The sequence below is a fragment of the Furipterus horrens genome, unplaced genomic scaffold (assembly GCF_987537825.1).
Source record: "Furipterus horrens unplaced genomic scaffold, mFurHor1.1.pri manual_scaffold_6, whole genome shotgun sequence".
Lineage (NCBI taxonomy): Eukaryota > Metazoa > Chordata > Mammalia > Chiroptera > Furipteridae > Furipterus > Furipterus horrens.
Genome location: NW_028327176.1, coordinates 72,085,723 through 72,112,008, shown reverse-complemented (window position 1 = coordinate 72,112,008; position 26,286 = coordinate 72,085,723). Strand labels below are relative to the sequence as shown.

Below are 26,286 nucleotides of genomic sequence, written 5' to 3'. Positions count from 1 at the left end.
CTGTCTAATGTCCTGCCAGGAAATAGGGACCTCTGTCTTCTAATCTCACTGTGGCCACTTGTAGCAAACTTACTCCCTGTCCCCCGCCCTCAATCACACAAACCCAGTGGCCGAGCAAAGTCTGCTGCTGCACATCTACTCTGTGGGTGGATGGCTGGGCCTACAGGGGAATGAGCTCGTTCCACAGAGGGTTCTAGCCTTTCTGCTTAACACATACTGTCCCAGCTATGACCACAACCACACAGGGGCCTCGGTGCTTTGCCAGCCTGTGGCTGTTATCTTCCTTGTAAGACATATTTTAGAATTAAAAAAATATATATATATATGTGCACAAAGATGTTGATGCAGTGTTTAAAATGTGATTGTGTAGCCTGGTAACAGCATGAAATCTTTTCATAATCTAACACTCAAGCAATGACGCAGGATGCTGCACATTTGTACCCACTGATTTTATCTATGTAAAATATACAAATAACAACTGACTTCATTTAAGATGTGATTATGAGTGAAGGTCCCCTTCATTTTCTGAGCCTGCTGTAAGGGAACTGTGTGTCAGGGCAGCCTTGCTCTGAAAAATCACCTGGAGACCACTGGAATCAGGCAATGGATTTATTGAGGGAAAAAGGGGAAGGGGGTGGAGTGGAGAGGCAACTGCAGGACCAACTCAAGCACCCGTAGGAGCAAGAGGAGTGGGGAGCAAGGGAAAGGGGAAGGGGGGGACTCCTGGTCCTCCTCATGGGCCTGTAGGAGTCCCACCTGCACTTCTGCAGGCACCTTTTTTTTTAATATTTGTCAACCACACATTTCAGTGAGGGTGAGTTTGTTTATCAACATATTCAGTATGTCATTTACATCTCATTGCTTCCCCAGCCATACCAGGTTAGTTAACATACCGGGCTAGGTCCATTACCATTTCCCCTGGGAACCGGTTTAGTCCATCAGCGTATCCTTTGAGAATAGCTAAATCCAGGTCCAGGTTGATTAGCATACAGTATTCCCTCACTTATCACAGGTATTACATTCTAGACACCCCCCCCCACCCCCGCGTTAGGTGAAAATCCTCAAAGTAGGAACCTTACATTTATTTTAGTATTTATGTATATTTTAAGGCTTTATAAACCCTTCCCACACACTATAAACCGTTCCCAGTCCCTTATTAACCTTTCCATCTCCCTTATTAACCTTTTCCACAGTTTTATAAACACTACTTATGTTCTCAAACATATTCTACACTCTTAAACCTATGTAATTTTAACAACATACATATACAGTACCGCAAAATCCCACGATATAGTGAAAAATCCGCAATTAATAATTAAATATAATATTTTAAAAAATTCCGTGATACAGTAAGGCCGCGATAAATGAACCATGATATAGAGAGGGACTACTGTATACCAAAAGTCCAGGTGTGCATTCTAGGTGCCTCCATGTTCTGACACTGTAGTAATAATTTTTCTTTTTAAAGTTTCTGTGCTTGCTGTCCTTGACTGACTGCAGGGTCAGATTCCTTGAAAACCTCAGAGTCGGTGCTGGGGTAACCTGGCTTCAAGGCAGCTAGGGAGTGTCTGCTTGGCCCCAACATTAGGGCCACCTGCTGCTCAGCTACCACTACGCAGCTCCTCTGGTGACGGTTCCTTTATTTTGTTGAGTTCCAACTATAAGCATCTTATTGATTCGAAAACAGTTTGATTTTTCAGTAAGACTTTTGGAAACATTTTTCATTCGTCATCCTTTGACTGGGTAATCCAGAAATTTGTTATAATATTCTTTTCTTGAGGTAAAGCTGTAATGGAGAAAATAAAAATCTGTGGGAGACACCTTGTCTAAAGAACTAAAATATGCTATTTGCTAACCACTAACCACCTAAGTTGAGTAATTCTCTTCTTCATAAAAATTATTTGTTTTATTGACAGAGTTACTGCTTATTAAAATCAGGGGAGGAAGGCCTCCAGATAAGAAAATTAAATTAGAAACAGAACTGTTTTAATGTTTAATCACAACCTCAGTGGGGAGACTTGTCACAGTCCCCATTGCAGATGAAGGCTGCTGACCAGGGACCAGCAGGAGGTTTCTCTCTGCTGATTCTGCCCTGTGGTGTAAGACTCTGTGGCTCCGTTTCTAGCCTTTTCTTTCTTTTTCCTGGGAATCTTCATGGGGTACCATAGTTGTGTTGATTGGCTTATGTTTTTGCTGGAGCCTCACTAAGAGGTTAGACCAGGTTTTATGGAAATGCACATACATGGTAGGTGCTCTTACAAAATGACCTAAGAAGCAGATGTAACCTGGTGGTACTCTGTGAAGCAGCAGAGGTACTGTGAACCTTTCTGGGTTCCAAGAGCCTAGGCAGTTTGAAAATCCTCCTCTTCAACCAGGCCCACCCTGCCCCGCTCCTTTCCGGCTCTTGATTCTGTTCTGAAAGAGGCCGTCTTCAGTCTTTGCCCACCTTTGCTATTAGCCTGTGTATCCCTTTCTGCAACATTATGTGTCTTCACGGATTAAGAAGGTGTGGAAACCATTGATTGGCAGGTGAGCCAGAAGAAACGAGACCCAAGTTAGAATAGGCCGAGCCCCCAGAGTTGCCCAAAGGCCCTGCAGTTTGGGGTGGGCAAAGCTGGCCAAGTCACAGAGCTTTTATGTCACGAGGCTAGGTTCTGTTGCTGAGTTGCATCAGAGGAGTCTAGGAATAGAAGTCAATTCTTAGAAGGCTGGGTGCATGACAGGCAAGGCAGCCGCTTCTCAGATGTCTGATCGCTGCCTCTGCTGGGAGGGAACTGTCCTGGGAGGAGTCTCCTGGCCATGACCTGGAGCTGTTTCAACTGTGATTTCAGCCAACAGCAGGAGGTGAGCAGTGGGGAAACTGCAGCCCACACCAGGCTGCCTGAGAATGTGCACTGATTGGCTCCTTTGGAGGCCAGATGTAGCTGAGTAGTGCTCTCAGGGGAGATAAGGTATAGGTTTTCATTCTTGCTGTAAAAAAATAAATAAATGAAGTAAAGGCTAGTTGATTCAAAGCTAAGATTATTTTTAAACAAACTTTAAAATTTTAGGCTAGTTTTAGATTTACAGAAAAGTTACAAAGATAGTACAGAGTTCCTCTAACCTCCCCCCGCCCATTGTCAACTTTACCTGGCACATATGGTGCATTATTAACTAAAGTCCATACTTTATTTAGATTTCCTTAGTTTTTGTTTGTTTGTTTTTTTAATCTAATGTCCTTTTTCTGTCCCAGGATCCTATCCAGGATAACACATTACATTTATTTGCTTTACTTCCTCAGGGTCCTCTTGGTTGTGAGTTTCTCATTCTTTTCTTGTTTTTGATGACCTTGACAATTTTGAAGAGTAATGTCTAAATATGTGTAGAATGTCCTTCATTTTTGGTTTTGTTTGATATTTTTCTCATGATTATACTGGGTTATGAGTTTTTAGGAGGAAAACCACTGATATGAAGTGCACTTCTGGACACATCAGAGCAGGGTACATACTGTCAAAATGACTTGTCACTGTTGATGTTGACCTTGCTCACCTGGCTGAGGTGGTGTTTGTCAGGTTGATCTCATGCAAAGTGGCTCTCCCCACCTCCCCCGTTGTGTTTTCTTTGGAAGGCAGTTATTATAGTCATTACACAGGGGAACAGTTTTTAACATAATTCCTGTTGAGTTCGGCTTTTCAGCTGTTTTAGACTTAAATAGGCATGCTGATTTCAAAACTGCAGTTAGTTTTCTTCTATCACATCAAGTTTTTTCTGTACAGCTTATCTTAATGCAACCACTCTAGGCTGGATGGAGCCTGGATTGAGGGAAGCACTAGTGCTCTCCTATTGGCTGAGAGCAAGCCTCCCTCGAGTGGGGAGGGGTGGGGGACAACTTTGGAGACCAGTGTTAGGTTCATACTTGTCTAGGCTATTCAGTTACACATGAGACAGTGTGGTGAGAGGTGCTGTGCCGCTCTATATAGTGAATCATATTCCGAAATGTCTTAAGTTCTTGTCTGTATACAAGGAGTTAGCAGAATTAATTTTTTTATTTACATACGTAGTTATTTCCTTTCCTTCAGATCATGTCTGCCTCTGCTATTTTTCATCGTAAGTGCCTAAACAACCCTGATTCATTTTGTTCTATCTGTGGCAGTTTCACCATTCCCAGTCAGAAGACAAACATCAGCGCATTTGTCAGGCAAGCCTATTTTGAATATTTTAAAGTAAAACTCGGTGATCAACATAAGTCTTGGGCTGCTCACAAGGTGTGCAAGCAGTGTGTCGAGAGTTTACGGATGTGGACGAAGGGAACACGTGATAAATTGCCATTTGGTATACCTATGGTTTGGTGAGAGCCCAGAGATCATTCAAGTGACTGTTACTTTTGTATAGTGAAGACGTCAGGCTATAACAAGAAAAATAAATGTAAAATAGAGTATCCTAGCCTACCATCAGCTATATACCCAGTGCCTCATTGAGCTGAAATCCCAGTGCCAGTGTTCATTGAACTACCCTCTTTCGAAAAGCTAGTATGGTGAAGAACTAACTGAGAGCAGTGATGAAGATTTTGAAATTGAAGATGTGACTCAGTTCATAAGGGATTTGATCAGCATGAGTTGAATGATTTGGCACGAGATGTGGGACTATCCAAAAAGGCTTCAGAACTCCAAGCATCAAGACTGCATGAGAAAAACTTGCTTGAAAAAGGAGCGAAGGTATCCTACTTTTGATCAAGAGAAAGTGCATTTCTGCAGTACTTTCAAAGTGACGGTGTCTTTGTGTATTGCCATAACACACATGGTTTAATGGAGGAATTGGGAATTCCAATCTAGAACGCAACTGAATGGTGACTGTTCATCAGTACCTCAAAGCGGAGCTTGAAGTGTGTCCTCTTCCACAATGGCAACTTACTTGGTGCAGTCCCAATTGACCATTCAGTTTGTTTTTGTGAAGAATATGAAGACATAAAGAGAGTCATTGATGTGTTGCAATATCCTAAGCACAATTTGATCATCTGTGTTGACCTTAAAATGGTCTGCTTCCTTCTTGGTCAGCAATGCGGATACATCAAGTATCCCTGTTTTCTGTGTATGTGGGACAGCAGAGCTTGTGAGAAGCATTGGGTGGAGTTGAGTTGGCCTCCTAGATCTGACCTCAAACCTGGTGATCCAAACATTCTCCATGAGCCACTTGCTGACAGAAAGAACATTATATTCCCACCTCTGCACATAAAAGAGGGTCTCATGAAGCAATTTGTGAAAACTTTGCCAACTGAAGGAAACTGTTTCAAGTACCTCATTTTGGCATTTCCTAGCCTGTCATCTGAAAAGATAAAATGCCTTAATATGTATGTTTGGTAGCAGAACTTTACTACTTGTACACAATTTGACTTACAGTAACAATATATAGCCTTTATATGAATAAAATAACTCTAAATAAACAGTATATTCAGGTAATTTTTTCTTTATTTTCCTTTGTATGTACATTTTATATGATTTTTGGGACAAAGGCAAGGTATCCTATACCTTAAAAAGTTGATGTGATAGAGAAAAAATGGGGTCATTTTTCGATTCAGATGCCAAAAGTTAGTCAAAAACAAGTGTCAGATATAACTCAACAAAAATTGTGTTCCCTACTGTTATGTGTAGCCCACGGGTAAGGTTAGGTAGGCCCCACTTCTTTGAGGGGACAGGGATATTTTCGTAAATTATTTGGAATTCTTCTATATGCTCAAATTGTTCAATCAGGAACTCTTTCAGTTGGCTCCTGTGTCCCTTTGATATATCCCCATTATTACGTTTTTTTTTAAGTGTGCCTCGCCTTTCCGACACTGCAAGATGCTCCAGGACCACCTTTTACATTTCCTGCTCCAGCCCTAGAATCAGCCATTTCTCCAAAGCAACCTCATCCTTTTTATTGAAGAATAGTATTAGAGACTGGGCACTGAATGGTTCAAGTTATTGTAATTTCAGTTTCTATGTATTCAGTTTAGCAACAAAAACAAAACCTGTAAGTAGCAATATTAGCAAGAAATAACGGAAAATCTCTTCCCATTTACGAGCTCTGTACCCTTCTTGGGCTCTTCAGTGTTATGGTTGTAATCCTGATGCCCTCTTCCTTCTGTTTCTGAACTCGTCTCTCTCCTGGTGCCGTCTTTGTGCACAGGCTCTCACTCCACCCCTGTAGTTGCATACTCTCTTGTGGTAAAGATGCAGTTGGTAGGTCTTGAATGAATGATACTTGCTCCCCGAGTCCTGTAGTGGCTTGTGGTCAAAAGCAATAAGGTCTGACCTGAGAAAAGAACTCGATGGAAGAGAGTTTTAGACACATGATGAGCTATGCAGACAGGAAGCACAGCCAGAGCTCATTAGAGAGAAGGGTTGCTTGGGGCTGGGGTCAGAGAGAGGAAGATGAGGTGGTACTGGCTTCTTCAGGCTGGGTATGGTGGCAGTGTTGTGAGAATGGTAATGTGGAAGCTACAAGTGCAGGGGTCTGATGGAAGTCTTGCACCCCAACCTAAAGACTCTGGACCCTTGTCTTTAAGTGAATGCATGCATGTGTGTGTGTGTGTGTGTGTGTGTGTGTGTGTGCCCATGTATGTATGAGTGAGTGTGTCAGTGATGTAATCTTCGGCTCTCAGCCAAGAGTCCAGGCTTGGTGTCAAGTCGACTTGGAAATGCTGGATTGGGCCTCAAGAGAGTCCTCAGGGTTGAGGGAGTGAGGCATCATCTACTGGATGGTTGAGTGGATACAACTGGGAAGGTACAGGAGCGTGGAGATCCACACGAGGACCAGGTCTGGCCTGCGATCTGTCCCTGTCCTTGCACTTATCCTTACTGTTGGCAGAGAGAGGTGCCTCTATCATGCTGAATGACTCTAGAGACCACTGGGATACTGGAGCACCAACTTCCAGCTGCCATTTACACATCTGTTGACACTACTGTTTCCAAGTGGTTTGGGGTATTTTGGATTCTGGACCATTGTACTGGAACCCCAGGGTGCCCAATTCCTTTGACACTGCCATTCTCAGGGAAATTTGCCCCTAAAGTTTTCTTCTTGGCAGAGCAAACTCTGCACCCCACTTCCTGAGGCTGAGAGGGTGCATAGGAATGTGAGCCCCGTCCTTGCATAACTGTCAGTACATAACTTGTTTTGGGGAGGGAGATGGTATGGGGTCTTCTTTAAGTGTTTGGTCTGAGTTTATGTGTTTGGATGACATGGCATTTTGTGTAGCGTTTTTACATCCTCCCCCTGTGCAACTGCCAAATTCTGACTGCCTTCTCTGCTGTTTGTATGGAATTGATATCTTCCTAGTGTTGACAGGGGCCTGGACCTGCAGTCTGCCTAGAGCCAGCTGTAGTGTGTGTGTTCTTGACTTCATGTAGGAAATATTTAACAACAGGATCCCAGATGACTATGAGGGTACATTTATTAAAGCTGGAAACAATGAAACAAGGAAAGGCTTAACATAGAGGAAGCAACAGGAGAGCCCAGGCTGGGCTGCCTTAGCTCACTGGGAAGTCAGAATAAAGGGGACCTTGAGGGCAGGTTCAGCGGATCAGCCTGGGACAAGCTGCCAACTCCCCATTGCCTTAGAGTTTAGAAGACTTGTGCCTGTGGGGAAAGAAGTTGGGGGAAGAAGAAGGGATAGGAAATGGCCAGGCTTTGGGTCCTTTGTCTTGAGGTTTTTATCTCTTTCTTGCAGGCGGGAATCTTAGAGGAGGCCTCAGGGGAAGGTTTCAGTAGACTATTCATCAGTTCTCCAGGTGTGTCCTTGTTAGAGTCATGGTCTCCACTGATTGGTCAGTGACAGGTAGGGGTTCTTTAGTCATTCCAATTGGTTCTGGCCTTGGACCCACCTGGTTTTACTACTTTTCTGGTCCTGGAGCTCAAATACAACTGACCCCTAGATGTTATCTCTGGAGAGGAAAGGTTACCCTAAGGGTGAGGTCTTTGTTTTCCCAGTTTTGTCCCCTTTCAGGCCCTGGGGACAATCTGCACCTGGCTTAAATTGTTCAGCCATTGTGTTCAGTGCTCTGTCTCAGTTTCCTCATTCCACTGGCCAAGAAATTTTCTTTCTTTCTTTTTTCTTATTTTTTTAAAGGTTTTATTTATTTTTAGAGAGAGAGGAAAGGAGGAAGAGAGCAAGGGAGAGAGACACCGATGTGTGAGAGAAAAATAGATTGGTTGCCTTTCACACAACCCTAACTGAAGATGTGGCCTGCGACCCAGGCATGTGCTCTGACCGGGAGTCGAACCAGTGATCTTTTGATTTCAATGAATGTGCCCAACCCACTGAGCCACACCAGTCAGGGCTTGCCACGGAATTTTCCTAGCTTCTCAGTGTCTTATCTCAGTAGGACCCACATGCTTGTGGAGTGACATGGGCAGTCTAGAAAGGCTCAGGATGATGGGGTTTATACAGAAGTCCTTGTGCTCTCATCAGGTATGGTGGCAGAGACCTGGGTGGGAGCTGTGGTGATGGTGAGAAGTGCTCTGATTCTGGGTGTGTCACCAGGACTTGTTGATGGGTTGTATATGGGGGAGAGAGATGGATGGAGGAGGAAAGGAAGGCTCGATGTTTCTGGCCCACCTGGGGTATAGTGACTGTTTGCTGAGATGGAGAAGACCAGGGGCAGAGCAGGCGGGAGCCAGGAGCAGCACAGACAGCCCCAGAGGGTTTCGTGTGGCCTCTAGAATGGCTGGGTCTTCTGCTGTTCTTTCTTCTGACCATGCTCCTTTTCACACAGGAATCTCTAAAAAGAGACAAGAGAATGATTTCAGAACTAGTACCTGGCTTTGGTGAATGAAACACATGTGAACATGAAGGTGCCCTTGTTGGGGCCACTGTGTCCATTGCATGGTGATTCTCTGTCGGGCCTCGCAGAGGTACCCAAAGTCCCTGCACCTGTGGTGTCATCATGAAACATGCAGGAATAGTCTGAGGTTTGGGGAAGGGTGTTTGACACTATTGGTTAAATATGAGGTACTTCTGGGGTTATTTGTGATCTGGTTCCTGACCCCTTTTTCATCCTCATGGGGATGCCTCCCTTCCTCTTGTTCTATTTGAAACTAGGACTCCACTCTATATCTTCTCAACCTAGATTCACCACTGACCCGTGGGTGACACCAGGGACTTCTAGTGGATGATGAGGGGGCGATGGCTAGGAGGAGGGCAGAGAGGGTGTACCTGCATCTGGTCAGATAACACTTGGAGGAGGAATATTCAGTCCTTTGGGAGTCACAGCAGATCATAAGGTGTTTGGTTTGTTTGCTTTCCAAAATTATTATTTTATAACACATGGACTCTCTGTTTAGAACAGATTCCACAGAAAACAAGCATTTTTAATGCTGACTTCTTACTTTAAAAAAATTACAGTGGGAAGAAATAAAATGAAGCTGCATTTCTTTATGGTGATGGAGAGAAAAAGAAATCAAAACCCCAACTAGGTCAGGCAGACAATAGTAGGAACAATAAGTTCCATCTGTATCTAATTGCAGCTGAGACCCAGTTAATAAAAAACAAGTTGTATATCCAAAAGGGAGTGGGAGATTAATTTTGTGACCTTCCAGAGACTTTTCACATTATGAGTAGTATCATGGTCAGGTGGCAACTTTTTAAAAGTTGGGGATAAAATCTGTTTTAGGCAACTGCCTCCCTGAAAGCTCCTGAGAGCCTGGTAACACCTATGGTAGGAGGGTCAAGAGATCAGCCAGCCGCAGACCAGTACAGAAGGTATACTAAGTGCCTTTGAGCCCCTAAGGCCCTCATCCAGTGGGTGTTCTCTTTAAAATAGGCACACATGTATATGCACATGCACACATGCTGTCATGGATGATTTGGTTTCCTAGTCCACTGGTCAGGGAGAAGCATCATATTTCAGTTGACAACAACATTGAAAACTGATAACCTGATTTGCGGTGAAGAAGTGAAGCTGTCATAATGCATAGATATAACAATGGAAAAGGAGAAGCAAGCCAAGTGCATTTAATATCAAACCAGAAGCCCCAATGCACCTGAGAGAAGGAGCCTTGTATAATAACATGTTGAGCTGTCTTCCTCTTCTTCCCCTTACTATAGAAAGGAAAGGGAGCCCAGGGGCGTGACTGACTGTCTGGGCATGCAAGTCAGGGACAGGACTCATCTGTGTTATGGGTCTCTTGTTCAGAACAGTTCTTAAAGTCAGGGAAGAGTGTCATGTATTTTAGAACAATTTTCTTCTACTGTGGTTTGCTTTTTTAAAATTGCCACCCAGTGAGAGTTCACTGGCCAGAAACGGCTGCCAGAGATTTCCTACCTGGAATATCTCTCTTATTGCAGGATGGGGCAGCCCTATGGATATACCATCCCTTATCATTCATTCCCATCTTATCTCAGAGGGGGGTGAGGGTGGCGATCTGTATCTCTGTGATACCGCGGGGCCTTCAGTGACCTGTATGATGCCTTCATGAAGGTGAGCACACTCAGGTCCCAGGGTAGGTCCACATAGGGACTGGCTATGAAAATGATGCCCATAGGAAGCATAACCCTTAGTGATGTCTGGAGGGACTGATAGGGGAAACATGCCAGTGAGGCAGTTTGAAGTATTTGGGCTTCAAAGGCTAGTGACAATCCCCATTTCATTTTATAGATCCCCAGTCTGGGGCTTGAGAGGGCCCAGGGTCCAGTCCCATTTTGAGCTCCTGCATGGCAGAACCGGCACTGGAGCCATCCTGCCTCCCATCCTCTGCTCATCCGTTGGAGGTGGTTGGCTGGCACCTCACGTTCCCAGCTCCCTCCTCAGTTTAGAGTCTGGGAATGCCATCTCCTGCCGCTGAGGAGTGGGCCACACTTTGTGACTTTTAAGAATGTGTCGGCAACTCCCCTCTGTCCCATGCCTGTTTACTCAAGCCAGTTGTTTGGGGTAACATTTCTTTTGGATATTGATTCAACCCTTTGACCTTCTCAGCTGAGTGGCCCAGAATAAAATGAGCCCCTGATATGTAGAGAGAGCTACTTGAGGGGATTTATTTATGGAAGATGTTTGTGGCTTGTCTGCTTACTCTGAACTCCTGAGCTGTGGTCCTACACCTTTCATGTGTGGTAACATTTCCTCACATTTTACAAATGACTTGCTAATCAGGATATCTAGGTGGCTGTTACTTTTAACAAATATAATATATTTTTTTAAGGCATGGCTTAGTTTCTGCTGTGAGGAAGTTTCCTTCTATCGTATAGAATTCATATTCTGCTGGTTAATGCCCGCTTTCCTAAAATGGAGTATTAGACAAAAAGGAACTTGCACATATTATTTTGTTGATTGTTAGAAACTGGTGCTTGTATAACCAATCTTATAGCTGTTCCATCGCATTATTTAGGTATTTTATAAGGTCAGGGTTAGTATTTAGAAGCAAGGTGAGTTCATATTTCTGCACTCGATAAAGGTTTCAGAAAGATATATACCACGCTGATATAAAATTCTGTTGATGCCAAATGAGAAGACCTGGGCTAGGATGTCGCACAGGATGATGCCTGCTCCCAGGAGAGTGGCCGTGTACTGGCCAGGCCCACAGCTGCAGAGCCCGCTTACCACAGAGGTGGCTGCAGGGCTCCGTAGCAGCTTCCTGCCACTGGTTTCAAAAGTAACCTGGGTTTTGTTTATTATTTGCAGAATTGGATAGCACTTCAGAAATAGTGCATGTCCTGACTTTAGGCTTAGCAGTGCTGATGACCTTTGGAACCCCCTGGAGACCTGGCAGGACAAGGAAGTTAGTTGTCCCTTATGTGTTGGTCATAGATGTGACCTGTCCAGTTCATGGCGGTGCCATCTTGGCCCAGCTTTACCAGGCCTGACTGGGTTTGTAACAAGAGAGTAAGAGGTTCATTTTCAAGGGCTCAGTAGAGAGTTCAGGAGAGTATAAAGACTTTGTAGATTTATTTGAATGATTAAGATTCCGGAGAGTCCTTCATTGCCTACTAGTTAAAGTGACCTCCGTAGTCTGGTGTTAGTGGCTCCCTGGAACTGACCCTGTCCTGGCTCTTCAGCTCATTCTCTCTGTGCCTTAGAATGCCGGGCTTCCCTGTTCCCTGAGTTAATTGTTGTGCCTGTGCCTTTTGAAGTCAGATCTGTCCACACTGCATTAGGATCATCTGTGGCTAGATTTAAGGTTTCTTCTTCACGCCACTCCCAGCCTGAGGCATGCGTTTTATTTTGTCTTGGTGTTGTTTTGTGGAATGTCTCATCCCATTGTTACACTGTTGGGTCCTTGCAGGCAGGGACCACTTTTGATTCATCTGTGTGTCCCCTCCAAGTGCCTGGTTAGGCACCTGTTGAACAAATGAATGAACAACTCCGGTTCCAGATTGCAGGCTCCCGTGAACCCTCCTGTCAGAGGCAATGTGGTGCAGGTCATCTGGCCAGGCTCACTCCTGAGGACAGAAACGCCCCCAGTGCTGCTCTCTGTCTTCCACCCCCCAGGCCCTCCCCTGTTGGCCTGATCTTCACCAGTGGCTCTCTTTTTAAAATCGTCTTTTTTTTTTTTTTCCATCATCCCTATCACTGTCAGCTTTGCCATAAGAGCTGTGGCTGGGCTCCCATGAGAGTACTCCTTACCCTGGTCTGGAGGATACCCCAGGCCTTCCTTGGGGGACACTGACTGGTGATGGAGCCACGGGACCCTCCCTACCTCTCCGCCCTCCACCCTGGGGAGGGACCCTGCCTCCTCCAGCTCTGGCCATGCCCTCTCCTCCGTGCACAGATGCATAGGTGAAATATGGGAAAGAAAGGGCTCTCTTTCATGCCAGACTGGCTTCCCAACTGGTCAGCTGAAGGGCTGGTCTCCCGGTCTTAGTCCTGTCACATGACATCCTCTGAGAGGAAAAAACAAAAACAGAGCAACACAACAACTGAAAAAACCCTAAAACAACCATACAACATAACTGAGTAGCTGAACCAGAGAGGTCTCGTATCAGAATTAGACCGTCTGAGTTTTAGTTCTACATGAGCATTTGGAGCATTGAAGGCCTTCCTGAGTCTTCTCTACATGTCCCACCTAACAGCGACTGGTTAAAACAGGATTCCACTTTTGCAGGTAGTGTACCACTTCGCCAGGTTTTATGTATGATAAACTTGCAAAATGTGGGATCTGCTTTGTGTTTCCAAGATACGTTAGAAACCGAGACTTCTCTTCTTTTGGTTTGTGGGTGTGGTCAACCCTGGTCTCCTGTCTTACTGCCCTGTTCCAGAAATAACTTCGTCTTCCCAGAATTTCACTGATTTGTGGTTGTGACTTTGCATTTATAATAGCCCTTTATGGAATTGTGTTGCTACTCAGAACATTTCATATTCTCCCACAAAGCCAACTTTGACACTTTGAATTAGAAAACAAACTTCTCTACTGATTATAAAAATAAACTAGACCTACCCAACCGCAGTCACATAAATGATTGTCATTCCTGCTCTGTCAAGGGCAGTGTAGAAGGAAATAATATATTTGGAGTGAACCTGCCTCTTTAGGCCCACGCACCACCCTGCTGAGGGGCTGGAGTGAGGCCGGTGATGGAGAGTTTGGCAGGAGTAGGGTGGAGGCCAGGCTGCTGATTAGAAACTTGTGGTATGGCGCCAGGCCTGTGTGCCAGAGCTTGAAGTAGCCTGAGGCTAGCTTATCGGATGAGCCCTAGGGGCTGGGGTTAGGAGCTAGGCTAGATGCCAGCTTCCCTTCGAGGGTGCACTTTGCTGTTAGGTATGTGAAGGACTAGGCATGTCTTTGGGACTGTAGTGTCTCCCAAGTGGGCTAGCCTGGGTCAGGGCCTGGTTTCCCACATGGCCTGCCATGTCTTCGTGTCCAGCCACTGCCCAGATGGTGAGCTATTCACTTTCCCTGAGAGAGGACATGGGAGTGTTTGTGAGGAGAGAGGGTCTGCATGTTTTATTCTTCAACTGGAGTGTGTGTCACCAGTGGGAACCAGGATCTCGGTGACACTTACCCAAAGCACCATTGTTACGGCTTCATAGGTGAGATTGAACACTCTGAAGCGGTGTATAAAGTAAGCAAAGGATTTTATTAATGGCCAGGAGTTGGGCAGACCCTGAGCTGGTCTCTAACATGCTCCAACCTACAATGGAGTCTAAACGCTGGGTTATATACTGCTGAGGCCCCCTTTGTTTCTTCTTTGGTGGGAAACAGCCTTAGGAAGAGGGGGCTGGGCAGGACTGCAGGAATGTCTTGGCAGTAACAGGAACAGAAATTCGCAAGGCTATAAGGTTATCTACGGCGGTAGCATAACTCTCCAGCCAGGGACGAATTCTCTGTGAAGTAATTTATCTTCAAAGGGCTAGATATCCTGTAAAGTATAACTTTCACAAATGTTATAAACCAGACACAAGCAAATGGAAGGTGATGGAAGCTGAGGTGCTTTTAGCTTGTAAATCACCAATTGCTACACTCCTTCCTACAGTCCTCTCTTCAAGGCTTTTTAGCAAGTCCTTGCCACTTTTTACAAAGAATATCTGAAGCCCCTACATATTTACATACTTAGCAGACCTTTGAAACTTTTTACAGGGAATATTTGGTGCCCCTACACCATGACACACACTTACTAGACCAGGATATTTTAAGTGAATGAATACAACCTGTTGGGAACAGTAAAAAGAAGGAAATGACCAAAATACACAGCACTTATAAAAAAAGAGCAGAGGAACCTTGTTAATCAGTTTAATGTATAACTGCAGAAACTAGGTCTCTGGCTCCTATCAGACACCCACCCAGCAATTATGTGTGAGGAGGACCAAGCAAACCAGGCGACCTGGAGGGCATTTGCGAGCTGTGTTGTCATGGCTCACATGCTTCTTTCACACGAGGCATTCTACCTGAGGTGGCCTCTAGGCTGCTGCTTCCTTCCACGGAGACCTGAGGAGGCTGGAGGTGGCCAGAGGCATCTTATGCTCTTCTCTCAACCTTCTCCCACAGGTTGGACACATCATGAGGAACTTGATTCCTTAGGTGAATCGGCAGCAGATGTTAGGAGCAGAATGCTGTAGACAGGCCGAGGGACAGAAGGATGGTGGGAAAGAGGTGGCTTCCCTTCACAAAGGAGGTGTCATGGATGAGTTTGACATCTATGTGGCCCACTCTACAGGCGCTCCACCTCAGGGATGTGAGGAAGTAACCACAGTTTTCAGTTTTGCATCTTCACACAGCAAGCCATAAGGCTGTCTTTTGCACTTTTCCTCACTTTCTTGATTTCGTGCAAAAAACCACGTGGAGGCCCTGCCGCCCCAGGGTCCTTAAGACCCCTGTTCATAGTCCAGGGGTGTCGCCACATCCCCGCTCCTGTGCCCAACTTGACAACTCACTTTTCTGGCGAATGGTGGCTGCTGGCTGCTGTTATTTTGACCAGATAGCTGCTGGGTGGACCCAAGTGGCCATTATGGGCATTTGTGGCCTTAGGCCAGGCTGGGATGGAGTGGAAGGTGTGGCAGGTGAGGCCTTTGGAGTCCTCAGGGTTATGTTGTGTGATGGTTTCTGTACAGCAGCTCCACCCTTCATGTTAAATTAGTGTAAATGTGAGTCCATTGGTGCTGGGGTTTGGTTTGTAGTTTTAGAGCTCCAAGAAAAAAGAGTTCATACCTAATTTTATGTTATCTGTTTAAATAATACAGAAAACATTTCATTAACACTGGGAGTTCTTTGACTTTCCTCTTAAAATTCAAGATATACATGCTGCAGGTTTTCTCCTTTTGGCACTAAAAGTTGTGGTGAATTGAAGATGGTTATGTTCAGTCTCCCTTGTCCCCTCTGTGGTCACTCCTCCACCACACTCAGTCTCATGGGAGCACCCTTGCTGTACTGCGACCCCAGTCCTCCAGCCAGGGGGCACCTGGCCTGAGTTAGGCTCTTGGGTACCTTTCCCAGGAAGAGCTGGCCTGAAGACTCAGAGAAATCCATACATTTCTCTTCTTCCATGGCTAGAGCTAGAGAGTTTAAAGTTGGGGGCTTCCCTGGCTGGTGTAGCTCAGTGGATTGAGCACTGGCCCACGAACCAAAGGGTCATGGGTTCAATTCCCAGTCAGGGCATGTGCCTGGGTTGCGGGCCAGGACCCCAGTTGTGGGCGCCTGAGAAGCAACCACACATTGATGTTTTTCTCCCCCTCTCTCTCCCTTCCTTCCCCTCTATTAAAAATAAATAAAATATTTTTAAAATAAATAAAGTTGGGGGCTGTCCACCATATACACAGGTGGGGGGTGGGGGAGATGATGTGGGTAAGCAGAGGGGAGCCTAGAAGAGTTGTCTGTGCTGCTGACACTGGGGTCCATCAGCCATATTCCTGCTCCAGTTCTGTAAGTCAGACAGAACATTTATGACAAACGTGCCTTTCTGCTGAAACACAGCAGAATTAGGTTTTCTGACCTACAGCACAGGTGTACAGTACTGGCTGCCAAGTAGGGTGCTGTGGTCAGGATAGCAGGAGGACCCGGAACTCGCCCTCACTGTGACAACCTCATCACCACACCATGAGGACAAGGCAAAGGGCGTTGCTGTAGCTGGGGTGTGGGCCACTGCTCCTGGGTGCCACCCCCTCTTTGACCTATGGTCCGAGAAGCCTTGAGCAGCTGTGGCCACACTCACACTTGACATCCTCTTGGCTGACAGAATAGACCACTCCCAATGGGGAGAGAGGACAGAAGCAGAATCTGGGCTGGCATCGGCCCTGATGGCTGGGTGCCATCAGCTTCCACTTGGCCAACTCTGCGGGGTGAGGGGGTAGATAGAAGCAGGCACCAAGCCAGGCTGTACATCTCTGGGTTTGGGTGGAAAAAGAAAAGGGAAGAGAAAGGACAGTCTTAGGCAATGAGTGGGACACACCTGCCCTAGAGGAGCTGGAGTTCTCTTCTGGCTGAAGCTCCTAGACCCATGTTCTGGGGCAGTGCCTTCTGGGGGGAGTGCATTGGGTCTGCAGCACCTCCTTCTTACTGGGGAGGTCTTTACAGAGCCCCACTTGGGGAGGAGCTGGCCCATAGGTCACAGAGATGCTGCTGTCCTCTTCTCTTGCTCTCGGTCCTCTGGGGCAGCATATCTTCGTTAACAAAGAGGTTTGATAAATACTGGATGGTTCCCTCAACGCTTTTACACACTTATTAGGAAGTTTCTGTGGCACTACTGAGAGGCCTTCCTGGCCAGCATCCAGGCGAACTTTCAGTTTATTATGTGAGGGTTTTGAGTGGCTGAGTTGGCAATGGAGCAAGACGTGAGACTTGTCACAGTTGTGGGCATTTCCAGGAGAGAGAGGGGTGGCATTGACACTGGTGTGCATTGTCTCCAGCACTGAACAGGCAGTTCTCAGGGGGACCAGAGTGCCCAGTGCAGCAGTTCCATTATCTTGGTCAGTGGTATTCTGGGAACTTATATGGTAATCAAGTGACAAATGAAGCCTGGTACATAGGAACACTGGGTTGATTCACCCCAAGAGTCAGCCTCCAGAATCCCTGTTGCTAGCCCCGTGATGACCCTGCCCAGCAAGTAGACAGCCACAGGCCAGCCCTTCTCACAGGGAAGGTTCTGGAAATGGCTTGAGTAGCACCAGTGTGACCCTCAGCTTGTCCATTACTCCTGTTTTGTTTTGTTTTTATCCTCATTCAAGGATATGGTTATTGATTTTGAGGGCAGGAGGGAACAGGTCAGGGGAGAGAGAGGGAGAGGGAGAGATTGACTGGTTAACATTGGTAGGTTGCCTCCCATATGCACCTCGACTGGGGATTGAACCTGCAGCCTTTTGGTGTGTGGGAAAATGCTCCAACTAACTTAGCCACCTGGCCAGGGTCATCAGTCCTGTTTGTTACACTTCTTGTGATGTGTTTCCTGCCCAAGCCTTCTCGTTCATCTTAGCATCCCTAGGCCTGGTCCATGAGAGACCTTGACTGTTTGTTGAGGGGATTGCCAGTTTATGGAGAAGAAGCAACACGAGAAAGTGTGGATGCTTAAGAAGAGTGGCCAAGGGATGGCAGGGCTTGTTTTGGCTGAGGCAGCGCAAGGACACCCACCCAGCGCAGACGCCACTGACACCGCCCTGATGTCTCTCTCACCTCCCAGATGCCAGAACCCAGACACAGGTTCTGCACCCATATTGCTCAGCAGGAACATTTTAAAACACTTTTTAGGGTGACTTATTTTCAAATGGTTCTTGTCAAAAATCCCCTAATGGTTCATGGTTTATAGGTGAAACACCAAGGGCCCAGCTGCAATTTTAAACTGACTGTCTTGAATATGTCCTGGAGAGGCTGGTTTTGAGAAGGACATATACGAGGGGGGAATCCCCCAAAGCCCCCAGAATTTATTTATAAAAAGTTGTGTATTCTTATATGTTTAAACTTCAGTCACCTTCAAAGTACTCTCCATTTGATGCAGGGCACTTATGGAGATTTTTTTTCCACTGCTCAGAAGAGTATTTGAGCTCATTGATTTTGATGCCTTTTAGCGCTTCTGCCATTTTTTGTTTCACCTCTTCTGCATCGGCAAAACGTCTCCCTTTGAGGACTTTTTTCATCTGGGGGAAACAAAAGTCACTCAGGGTGAGATCAGGTGAATAGAGAGTGTGGGGCACAGGGGTCGTGCCATTTTTTATCAAAAACTGCTGAACACTCAGTACAATGAGGGCAGGTGTGCTTGTAAATCTCCCATCATGAAATGGGCAAATACGTTGAGAGAGTCTTCAAAAAAAAAATTCACAAAAGCCAACACAGCCTCTCACAACAATACCAGTGGGCTCCTTGAACCCTCACCTTGGGGGAAACCTGTACTACAAGGAGCCTGTCCTCTAGAAGATAATTCCAGTTTTTTGGGGGGTCCTCCCTTGTAGGTGAGGGAACTTCCTTGTGATGTCCTTGCAGGGAGGGTTACTGGCTATGGAGATCTCAGCAGCAGGGAGGCCAGGGCTGGGGCCAGTGCTTTGTGGAGACAGACTAGGGGCAGTGGAGGAACTGGTCAGAAGCCAGGGAGGTGGGGCTGGGGTGCTGGGTGGGCTGAAGTCTGGATCTCTGGGAAGATGGAGCCAGCAAAATGGCTGGGGCATGGGGTGTGAGAGGAAGAGGAGGCCAGCAAAGGGTACTGATTTTGTTTCTTGGCTGGAGAAAGTGGAAGGATGGAGTTGCCAATGACTAAGATGGGGAAACCGAGGGTCTGGTGGGGAAGTTGAAAGTCTGTGCTTGTCCTACCCAGGAGCACTTGGCCTGCCTGGTTTTTTAAGATAGATGTCGATGGCCCACCCAAGGTGACCGACTCCTCCCCTCGGAGTCCCAGATATGCATGTGAATCTGGGTTAAAGCATTGTATTATATCTGCTACCATATTCATGAAACCATTGAAGCCGGTTACTTAATTAAATTGGGTGGTGAACCATTGCCAGTATTGCCTTTTCAGTGTCACTGGCAGAGAATGGGCTCCGGGAAGTGGGAAGCAGCAGTGACTGTCTGCTGAACACAGGCTCGTGGGGACCGCAGGCGGCTTGCTTGTGCCTGCCAGTGACAATGTGTACCAACTGCAGCACATTTCCTGGGTTCCTGGGCTTGATTTCCTAAGGCCATTGAGTGTCCTGCACTGAAACCTAGCAGGCCGGACTGAGGCTGCAGTGTGCTCACTGTTAGGCAGTGTTCTCTGAGCGAGCTCTGCCGAGTGAGCCTCTCTCCTCATGGAGGCCCCGTGTGGGCACAGTGAGCAGGAAGTAGCGGGGAGCAAAGAGGAAACGGCCTCTGTATAGGATTTTTCCTGCACAGGATGGGAAGGGGCTGGAGAGTAACCTGTTGGGTATCTGGAAAGCAGGAAAGAACCTGACCCCAGTGAGCAAATACAGTTGCCATAGATGTTGACAGTTTGTTTACTAGTAAGTGTTTATCAGAAAACCTGGTCTTTGCACCAGGAGGGTATGGGAGAAGCGAGGAGTTAAGTGTGGCATTCCTAACACACAAGGTCCCAGCTGGTCGTCCTTGGTCACATAAAGAAGCGCCATTCTGAAGGGATGGACCACTGACCATATCAGGGTGCCTCCGGGAGGAAAGGCTGGCAACTCTGAGTCTGTGTGCAGGAGGGGCTTCATGCGGGAGGCATGGGCGTCTCTCAGGTTTTGATGATATTTAGGAGTTTGGTGCCCGTGAGTGTGCGATGCCTCATCGCTAAGTGATTGTAGCTGTCCTGGATTTAGGGGTTTTGGAGAAAACTGTACCTCTGTCTGACTCCTGAAGTAGCCTCTTCCTTGGAGCTTCCTCGTCCATCCTGTGACTCACTCAGCCTTTGTTGCCCGACTTTCCCTGTCATGCTGCCCGCGTTAGGAGAGCAGAGGCCCAGGGAAGGTTTACCGTGAGCCCGCTGGCTCCCACAGTGTCAGTGGCAGGGTAGGTGAGGCTATGAAGGACAGGGAGAATGGCTTCAGCTACATTTGTGCTTTTTGCTGTGGTCGTTTGTTTCTCATAGTTCATCCCATACCTTCGTGTGACCTTGAGAAAGTCAGCCACCCAGCCTGGACTTCTGTGCCCTCATCTTTGCATCTCCTTTTTAAGATCATGTTCAGAAGAACCCCAGTGTGTAAGACAGATAAAAGTGGGGCTCTGTGGGTAGTCCTTCCCAAGGTTACTGAGCCGAAGGGGCTTCCAGAGTCCCTTCCTAGCCTGAGGTTTCTTGTTCCCTGCAGAAGCTTCCGACAGTCATCACCCACCCTCACTGGTCCCATGAACCTGTGTGACTCATAACATCCCTCGCTGCCTTGCTTATGCCTCCTCTGCTGTCCTCTCCCTGCCCCCACATGGTGGAAGGGACATTTTTGGGTTCGCTGTTGACTTGATGGCCTGTGTCCTCTTGTCAGAAGGGACCACAGAAGGGAGTGAGGAGGAAGACGCAGTTAGTTTCAGGAGGGTTTCCTTCTTTCTTCTTGCCTCCCCTTCCTCATCCAGTCCTCCAAAGAACTCCCTATATCCTCTGTCCTTATTGTTAATGTGGTTTTGCTTCTAATGAGCTTTAGTCTTCAAATGAGGGAAAAAAATGAGGACCAAGGGGATATAGGAATCCTTGGTGAATTGCCTTAAATTAATGAGACTAACATAAGGGGATCAAGTTCAGCTGTGCAAATTAGCTTTCTGTTCTGGGTCTTAATGACTTAAATTGTAGATTCTAATTAAATGCCCAAAATAACCACAAAAGCTTCTATGACCTGTGAACTCTATCACGTGTAAAATTATTCTGTAGATGTCCCTTTTATGAATTTCTATCCCCAGAATCTCATACTACCTATAATACTAACCATTCTTCTAGGGGGAAGGGGCTGGTGGGTGGAGTGGGCAGGGACCCTGCAAGGGTGGAAGGAAAGGGGGATGCAGCCTCCCTTGGGCTGTTGAGCTATCCGGGTACAGATGCAGCCCTCTGTTAGGTGGCGTGTCTCTGCTGTCCCAACTGAAGGGGGTGGTGACTCTAACTTCATTAACAAGCTGGGAGAAGCTTCAAAAAAGAAGAGTGTTTTCCTTTGGCCGACCCATTTCTAGGTGCCACCTCTGCCTCTGGTCAGCATGGGATGCAGCGTTCAGTGATGCAAGGGGATGACAGTGAGCCAAGAAAGGGAGCAAGCAGTTTCCTTCGGTCATGTCCAGACCTGACCAGTGTCTGAGTGTGGCCTCCTGCTGGCCCTTTGCTGCTGTGTCACATCTTTTTAAGGACTGTAACCGGAGCACAAGTGGAATACTGTAGTCCATTAAAAACCCACATGTTGTAGAACTGACAAACATTCTTTTATACTGTGTTGTCTTTAATGTAGCCATTGACAGAATTCAACTTTTTATAGAGGTCTAAAAATAATTGATGTGCAGCTCAGTGAGTTTCACACAGTTAACTCACTCACGTAACCCAGATTGGGAGACACTCCCACCCCCGCCCCCCACCCAAACCTCCTCACACCCCCCCCCTCCCCACTCCCCTCCAGTACTTGCCCCTCAGACACTAACACCACACTCTGTGGCTGTGCCTGAACCTCATGGGAATGCGGTTGCCTGGATGTGCTCTGTGTGTTTGGCTCTTCCCCTTGCCATTGTTTCTAGGAGTTGTCTGTATTATTTTGTTCATTCGGCTGTTGATAGACATTTTGATTGTTTCTCATTTTTGACTGTTAATGAATGTTAGTGCTCTAAATGCCTCTTCACACCTTTTGTGGGGAACATACATATGCATTCCTCTTAGCACCTCCAGATCATGGGGTGGATGTGTGTTCAGTTTGAGTAGATACTGTGGCTGTGCCCTTTACTCTTCCAGCTGTTTGTCTGGTTCCATTATTCCACATCCTTCCAACACTTGGTATTGTTTGTCTTTTCATTGTAGCTATTCTAGTGGGTGTGCAGAGATAGCTCATGGTTATGATTTGCGTTTTTTTGTTGAGTAATGAGGTTGAAGAACTTTTCATATGTTTATTGGCTTTATTATGATCATGTGACCAGCCATACAGTAGTGTGTCTTACAGGTATTAAAGAATGGACGCCCTTGTAGTTGGGCATTTAGATTGGTTTTAGCATTTCTTGTTGTAAGTAATGCTGCAATAAGCCTCTTTGGATTATTGGTGAGAGTGTTGTGGACAAATTTTGATAAGTAATGTCAGATTGCTTTCCAAAATGCTTAGAGCACTCTGAAATGTTATGAGTAATATAGGAGAGTCCTATAGAATTTCCCCTGGGGTCTGCCAGCAAAGCATATTCTCCATAGAACAACAAACCACTTTTAGAGGACTAAGTTAGGGAATATAGGTGTGGTGAGCATTGCTTTAATTATTATGAATGAGTTTGGTCTCTTTTCAAAATGTTTACCATGTGTATATATACTCTTATGAATCCATACCTTCTGCTACTTAGAGATTTAGTGAGTTTTAAAAAAGTTAATCTGTACATTTCAAATTAACAGATATTAGTACTTTTCCATTTTTACTGCATATTTTTGACTGTATGCCTTTTGAGGTTAGCAAACTAATTAATCTTCCCTTTGATTAGCTTGGTGTGTGAAGCTCAAAGGAGCACGTAGTAGCCTTTGTCTTCCCCATATTTCTAGGTATCGGAATTATAACGTATGTGTTATGTGTTCACAAGAACTCTGTGTTTGTTGACCAGCTTGTTAAATTTATAATTTTTTATTTTTAGGTGATGGATTTGGACACGCTTCTATGAAGAAATGCCGTGTGTCTCTAATGATCCAAGAACAAGCATGTCCAGTAAGTTATTGGGTGAATTCACTCAAGAGTGGGAACATGGGCCCTTCAGGTCCAGAGGTGTTGACACACTTAGAGAAGACAGGGGTGTTTGGATATTGGAGGCTTTGGAAAGGGGTGTTTTAAACCAGCCTTATTGCTCCGTCTAATTACCTTAACTTTTAAAGTGGTTCCTTCTAGAGACAGCAGGAACTAGAGCATTAGGGTTGAAAAAACACGAAACTCACTTCTTGCTGCTTACCACACTTAGAGCAGCATGTGAGTTTTGGGCTGTCTGATCCAGCCTGCAGTGGCTGTGCTTACAGGGATGTCCACATTCGCAGCACAGTGCCGCATGGTCTGCCTTAGTTAGGCCCAGAGTATCACATATGCATATATTTTGTGAGAAAGAAAGCCCAGGACTGAGATCCACAGGAAGTTCCTGTAACTCTGGGAAGGAGGAAGGCAAGGTTGGGGGACATGTGTCTTTGTCTCTCCAGTGCTCACCATGCTGCTGTCCTTCTAACAGAGGTTGTAGTGAACTGGTTTAAAATTTTATGAAATTCTGTGAGACCTGCGAATGGAAAAGCATAATCGTAAGGCATACAAGAAAATCTCAAAAGCCATATTTTATGATTCTTTGTAAACTATCACTTAATGTGGCATTTCTTTATTGGAGGGAACGTGATTTCTGTCTGGGATGCCACATGCTTGCGGTGTTGGTGTGTGTGTGAGAGCACGCCGGGGCGTGCACAGGGAGGGGCGGCTGAATGGACATAGACCATCAGACTGTACTCAGCTCTGCCTTGCCAGGACCCTGGCTTTGCCACATCTGCTCACGTTAGATCACAGACTCTGCATGATCACACAGTGTCTTTCTGCCACCATCTCTGTGCTTTTTACCAGTGTTTGTTTCTGTTTCTCAGGACTACTCCCACCTTAAGGGACAAGGGCTGGGGTGACAGCTCTTCCCAGGAAGCCAGGCGTCGTCTGACCCAGGAGCAGGAAGCACATCATCCCCAATGACAGCATGACAACAAGAGAGCACAGCCCTCGCCATGGTGCCAGGGCCCGTGCAGTGCAGCGGGCTTCCACCATTGATGTGGCAGCCGACATGCTGGGCCTCTCTCTTGCAGGTGAGCCTCATGTGTCCTGCACCCAACTTCTGGTGGGTCCCACCCTGTGGCTGTTCTTGGGGGGCCAAGCGTACCTCCTGGGGCACCTGGTGGGTAGTCAGTAGGAGCCCCTGTGACTGCCCCATGCTGGAAGGGAGCCTGGCATGGCATCCTCTGGTTGAGTCAGAATAGGGAGGGGAAAGTCAGAAATTCCTGGGAACCGCCTCCACTGGAACCAGCCTACTGTCAGATTTCCAGTTTGGGGGTCTGATTCGCCAGGATATAATGTGGGAATATCCACAGGGCCCATCTGGCCAGTGGCCAGGCCACAGTAGAAGCCGGCCTGTTGTGGGTATGCAGATCTGAAAAAGAAGGGGCTTGGACTTGGGGTCTGAGACTTCTTAGGAATCTCAAAATACAATGTTTAGAAAATGAAGAAATCATCTCACATAAGTTTTAGATGGAAAAAATCAAGTAGAATGTTGGACTTTTCCCCCACCCCAATTTTATTGAGAATCAATTGATACACATCACTTATAAGTTTAAGGTATGCATCATGATCGTTTGATTTACAAATATGTGAAATGATCACAAGTGTGGGGTTTTTGTTTTCCATGAAATCTAAAGCAGGGAAAAGTTGATTAAGGGTGACTTTTTTCCTGACATTTCTTTTTATTCAGGAAATCTACAAGATCCAGATGAACCCATTTTAGAATTCAGCTTAGGTGAGTGTCTTTTAAATTATTTTTGTTTAAAAATATTTGTTGTTCAAAAACAAAAACACAACTGCTTAGCTTGAGTCTGTCTTGGAGAACTTGCTGCTGCCACCACTGCTGCTGCTGCTGCGTTTTTGAGAAGATGAAGCTGAAGGCTCATGTGGACTTCCTGTGTGTGGGGGGGTCTGGGGACTACATGCCTGCAGGGCGGGAGGTGGTGAGCCCACCCAGAGCTGCAGAGACAGCCTCTCCTCCCCTCCGCCTGCCCCTCTGGGAGGATCCTGGAGGGATGAGAAAGCAGGGCTTAGAATCAGCCCTCTCACTGTGGCCACGAGGCACCTACGTGGCTGAATTTAGCTTCCTTGCCCTCGTTTTCTACTCTGTGATTGGAAGTGATGACACCTGCTTGCTCAGAGAGCAGCAGAGAGAGAACGAACAGAATGTGCCAGCTCCAGGATCAGGGAGGGATGGCATTACAGTGGCTTAGCCAGGAGGTTGGAGAGAAGGTGGGGCAGCTGGGATGCTTCTTCTCTGGAGCCAATGCTCTCTAGTGGTCCTCTCCCATTTCCTCTTCCCCTGAGTGGTGGCCAGCATTGGTCAGTGGCCTGGCGGTGGTGTCCAAGGGTTGATGTGTCATAAAAGAAGCACCTCCTGGGGAGTCAGATGACCTGGAATCTAGTCCAGGCTGTGCACAGACTGCTTGTCAGTGTCAGCCTGTGCTTGACCTTGCTGGACAGGTTTCCTCATGGGCTGTATGGGGTGTTACCACTTGAGAGACAAGCTTGTGGTTAAAACAAAATAAAACAGAAGGACTTTGACAAATTGCTAAACCCATAAAAATATTAATGCATTATTATAAAATTTTAGACTCTGAAAATATCCCTATTTCAGGTTAAATACTCCTGAAGAAGTTCAAGGCTTCCCTAGCCCTTGCCTGACAGTGGGTATGCCATGGGTAGTGAATATTCTGCTATGTGTGGGGATGGGGGGTTGCGGGAGACTCACAACTGCTCACCGACCTGGAACCTTATTGCTGTTTACAAATTATAATGCCAGCCCGGGTTTCACAGCAGAGTGCGTGCATATTTCCTCCCCCTTATCCTAAATCCTAAATCACCCCAAATATCAGGAAGCATAAGAAACAGAAACACAAACTCTGAATAGTATATAATTTCTTTTGACATTTTCAAGTTCTGTTTTCTTTCATGTTGTGGGCCTTCCACGGAGGTCTAGTGATCTTTGACTATTCTTTAATTTTGTTTTAAATCAACATCAAGTTATAATTTATATGTA

General features: G+C 46.3%; 1 protein-coding gene across 10 annotated transcripts in view; it reads left to right on the top strand.

The window, feature by feature from the left end:
* INPP4A (inositol polyphosphate-4-phosphatase type I A) overlaps positions 1 to 26,286 on the top strand; it is a 122,001-nt gene that overhangs the window by 37,530 nt on the left and 58,185 nt on the right. For all 10 annotated transcript variants that reach the window (XM_090281767.1, XM_090281766.1, XM_090281762.1 and 7 more), the window contains exons 2-4: positions 23,116 to 23,186; positions 24,089 to 24,298; positions 24,958 to 25,002. In XM_090281767.1, the coding sequence (XP_090137893.1) occupies positions 24,193 to 24,298; positions 24,958 to 25,002 (151 nt within the window). In that variant the 5' untranslated portion in view covers positions 23,116 to 23,186; positions 24,089 to 24,192. The remainder of the gene's footprint in view (positions 1 to 23,115; positions 23,187 to 24,088; positions 24,299 to 24,957; positions 25,003 to 26,286) is intronic.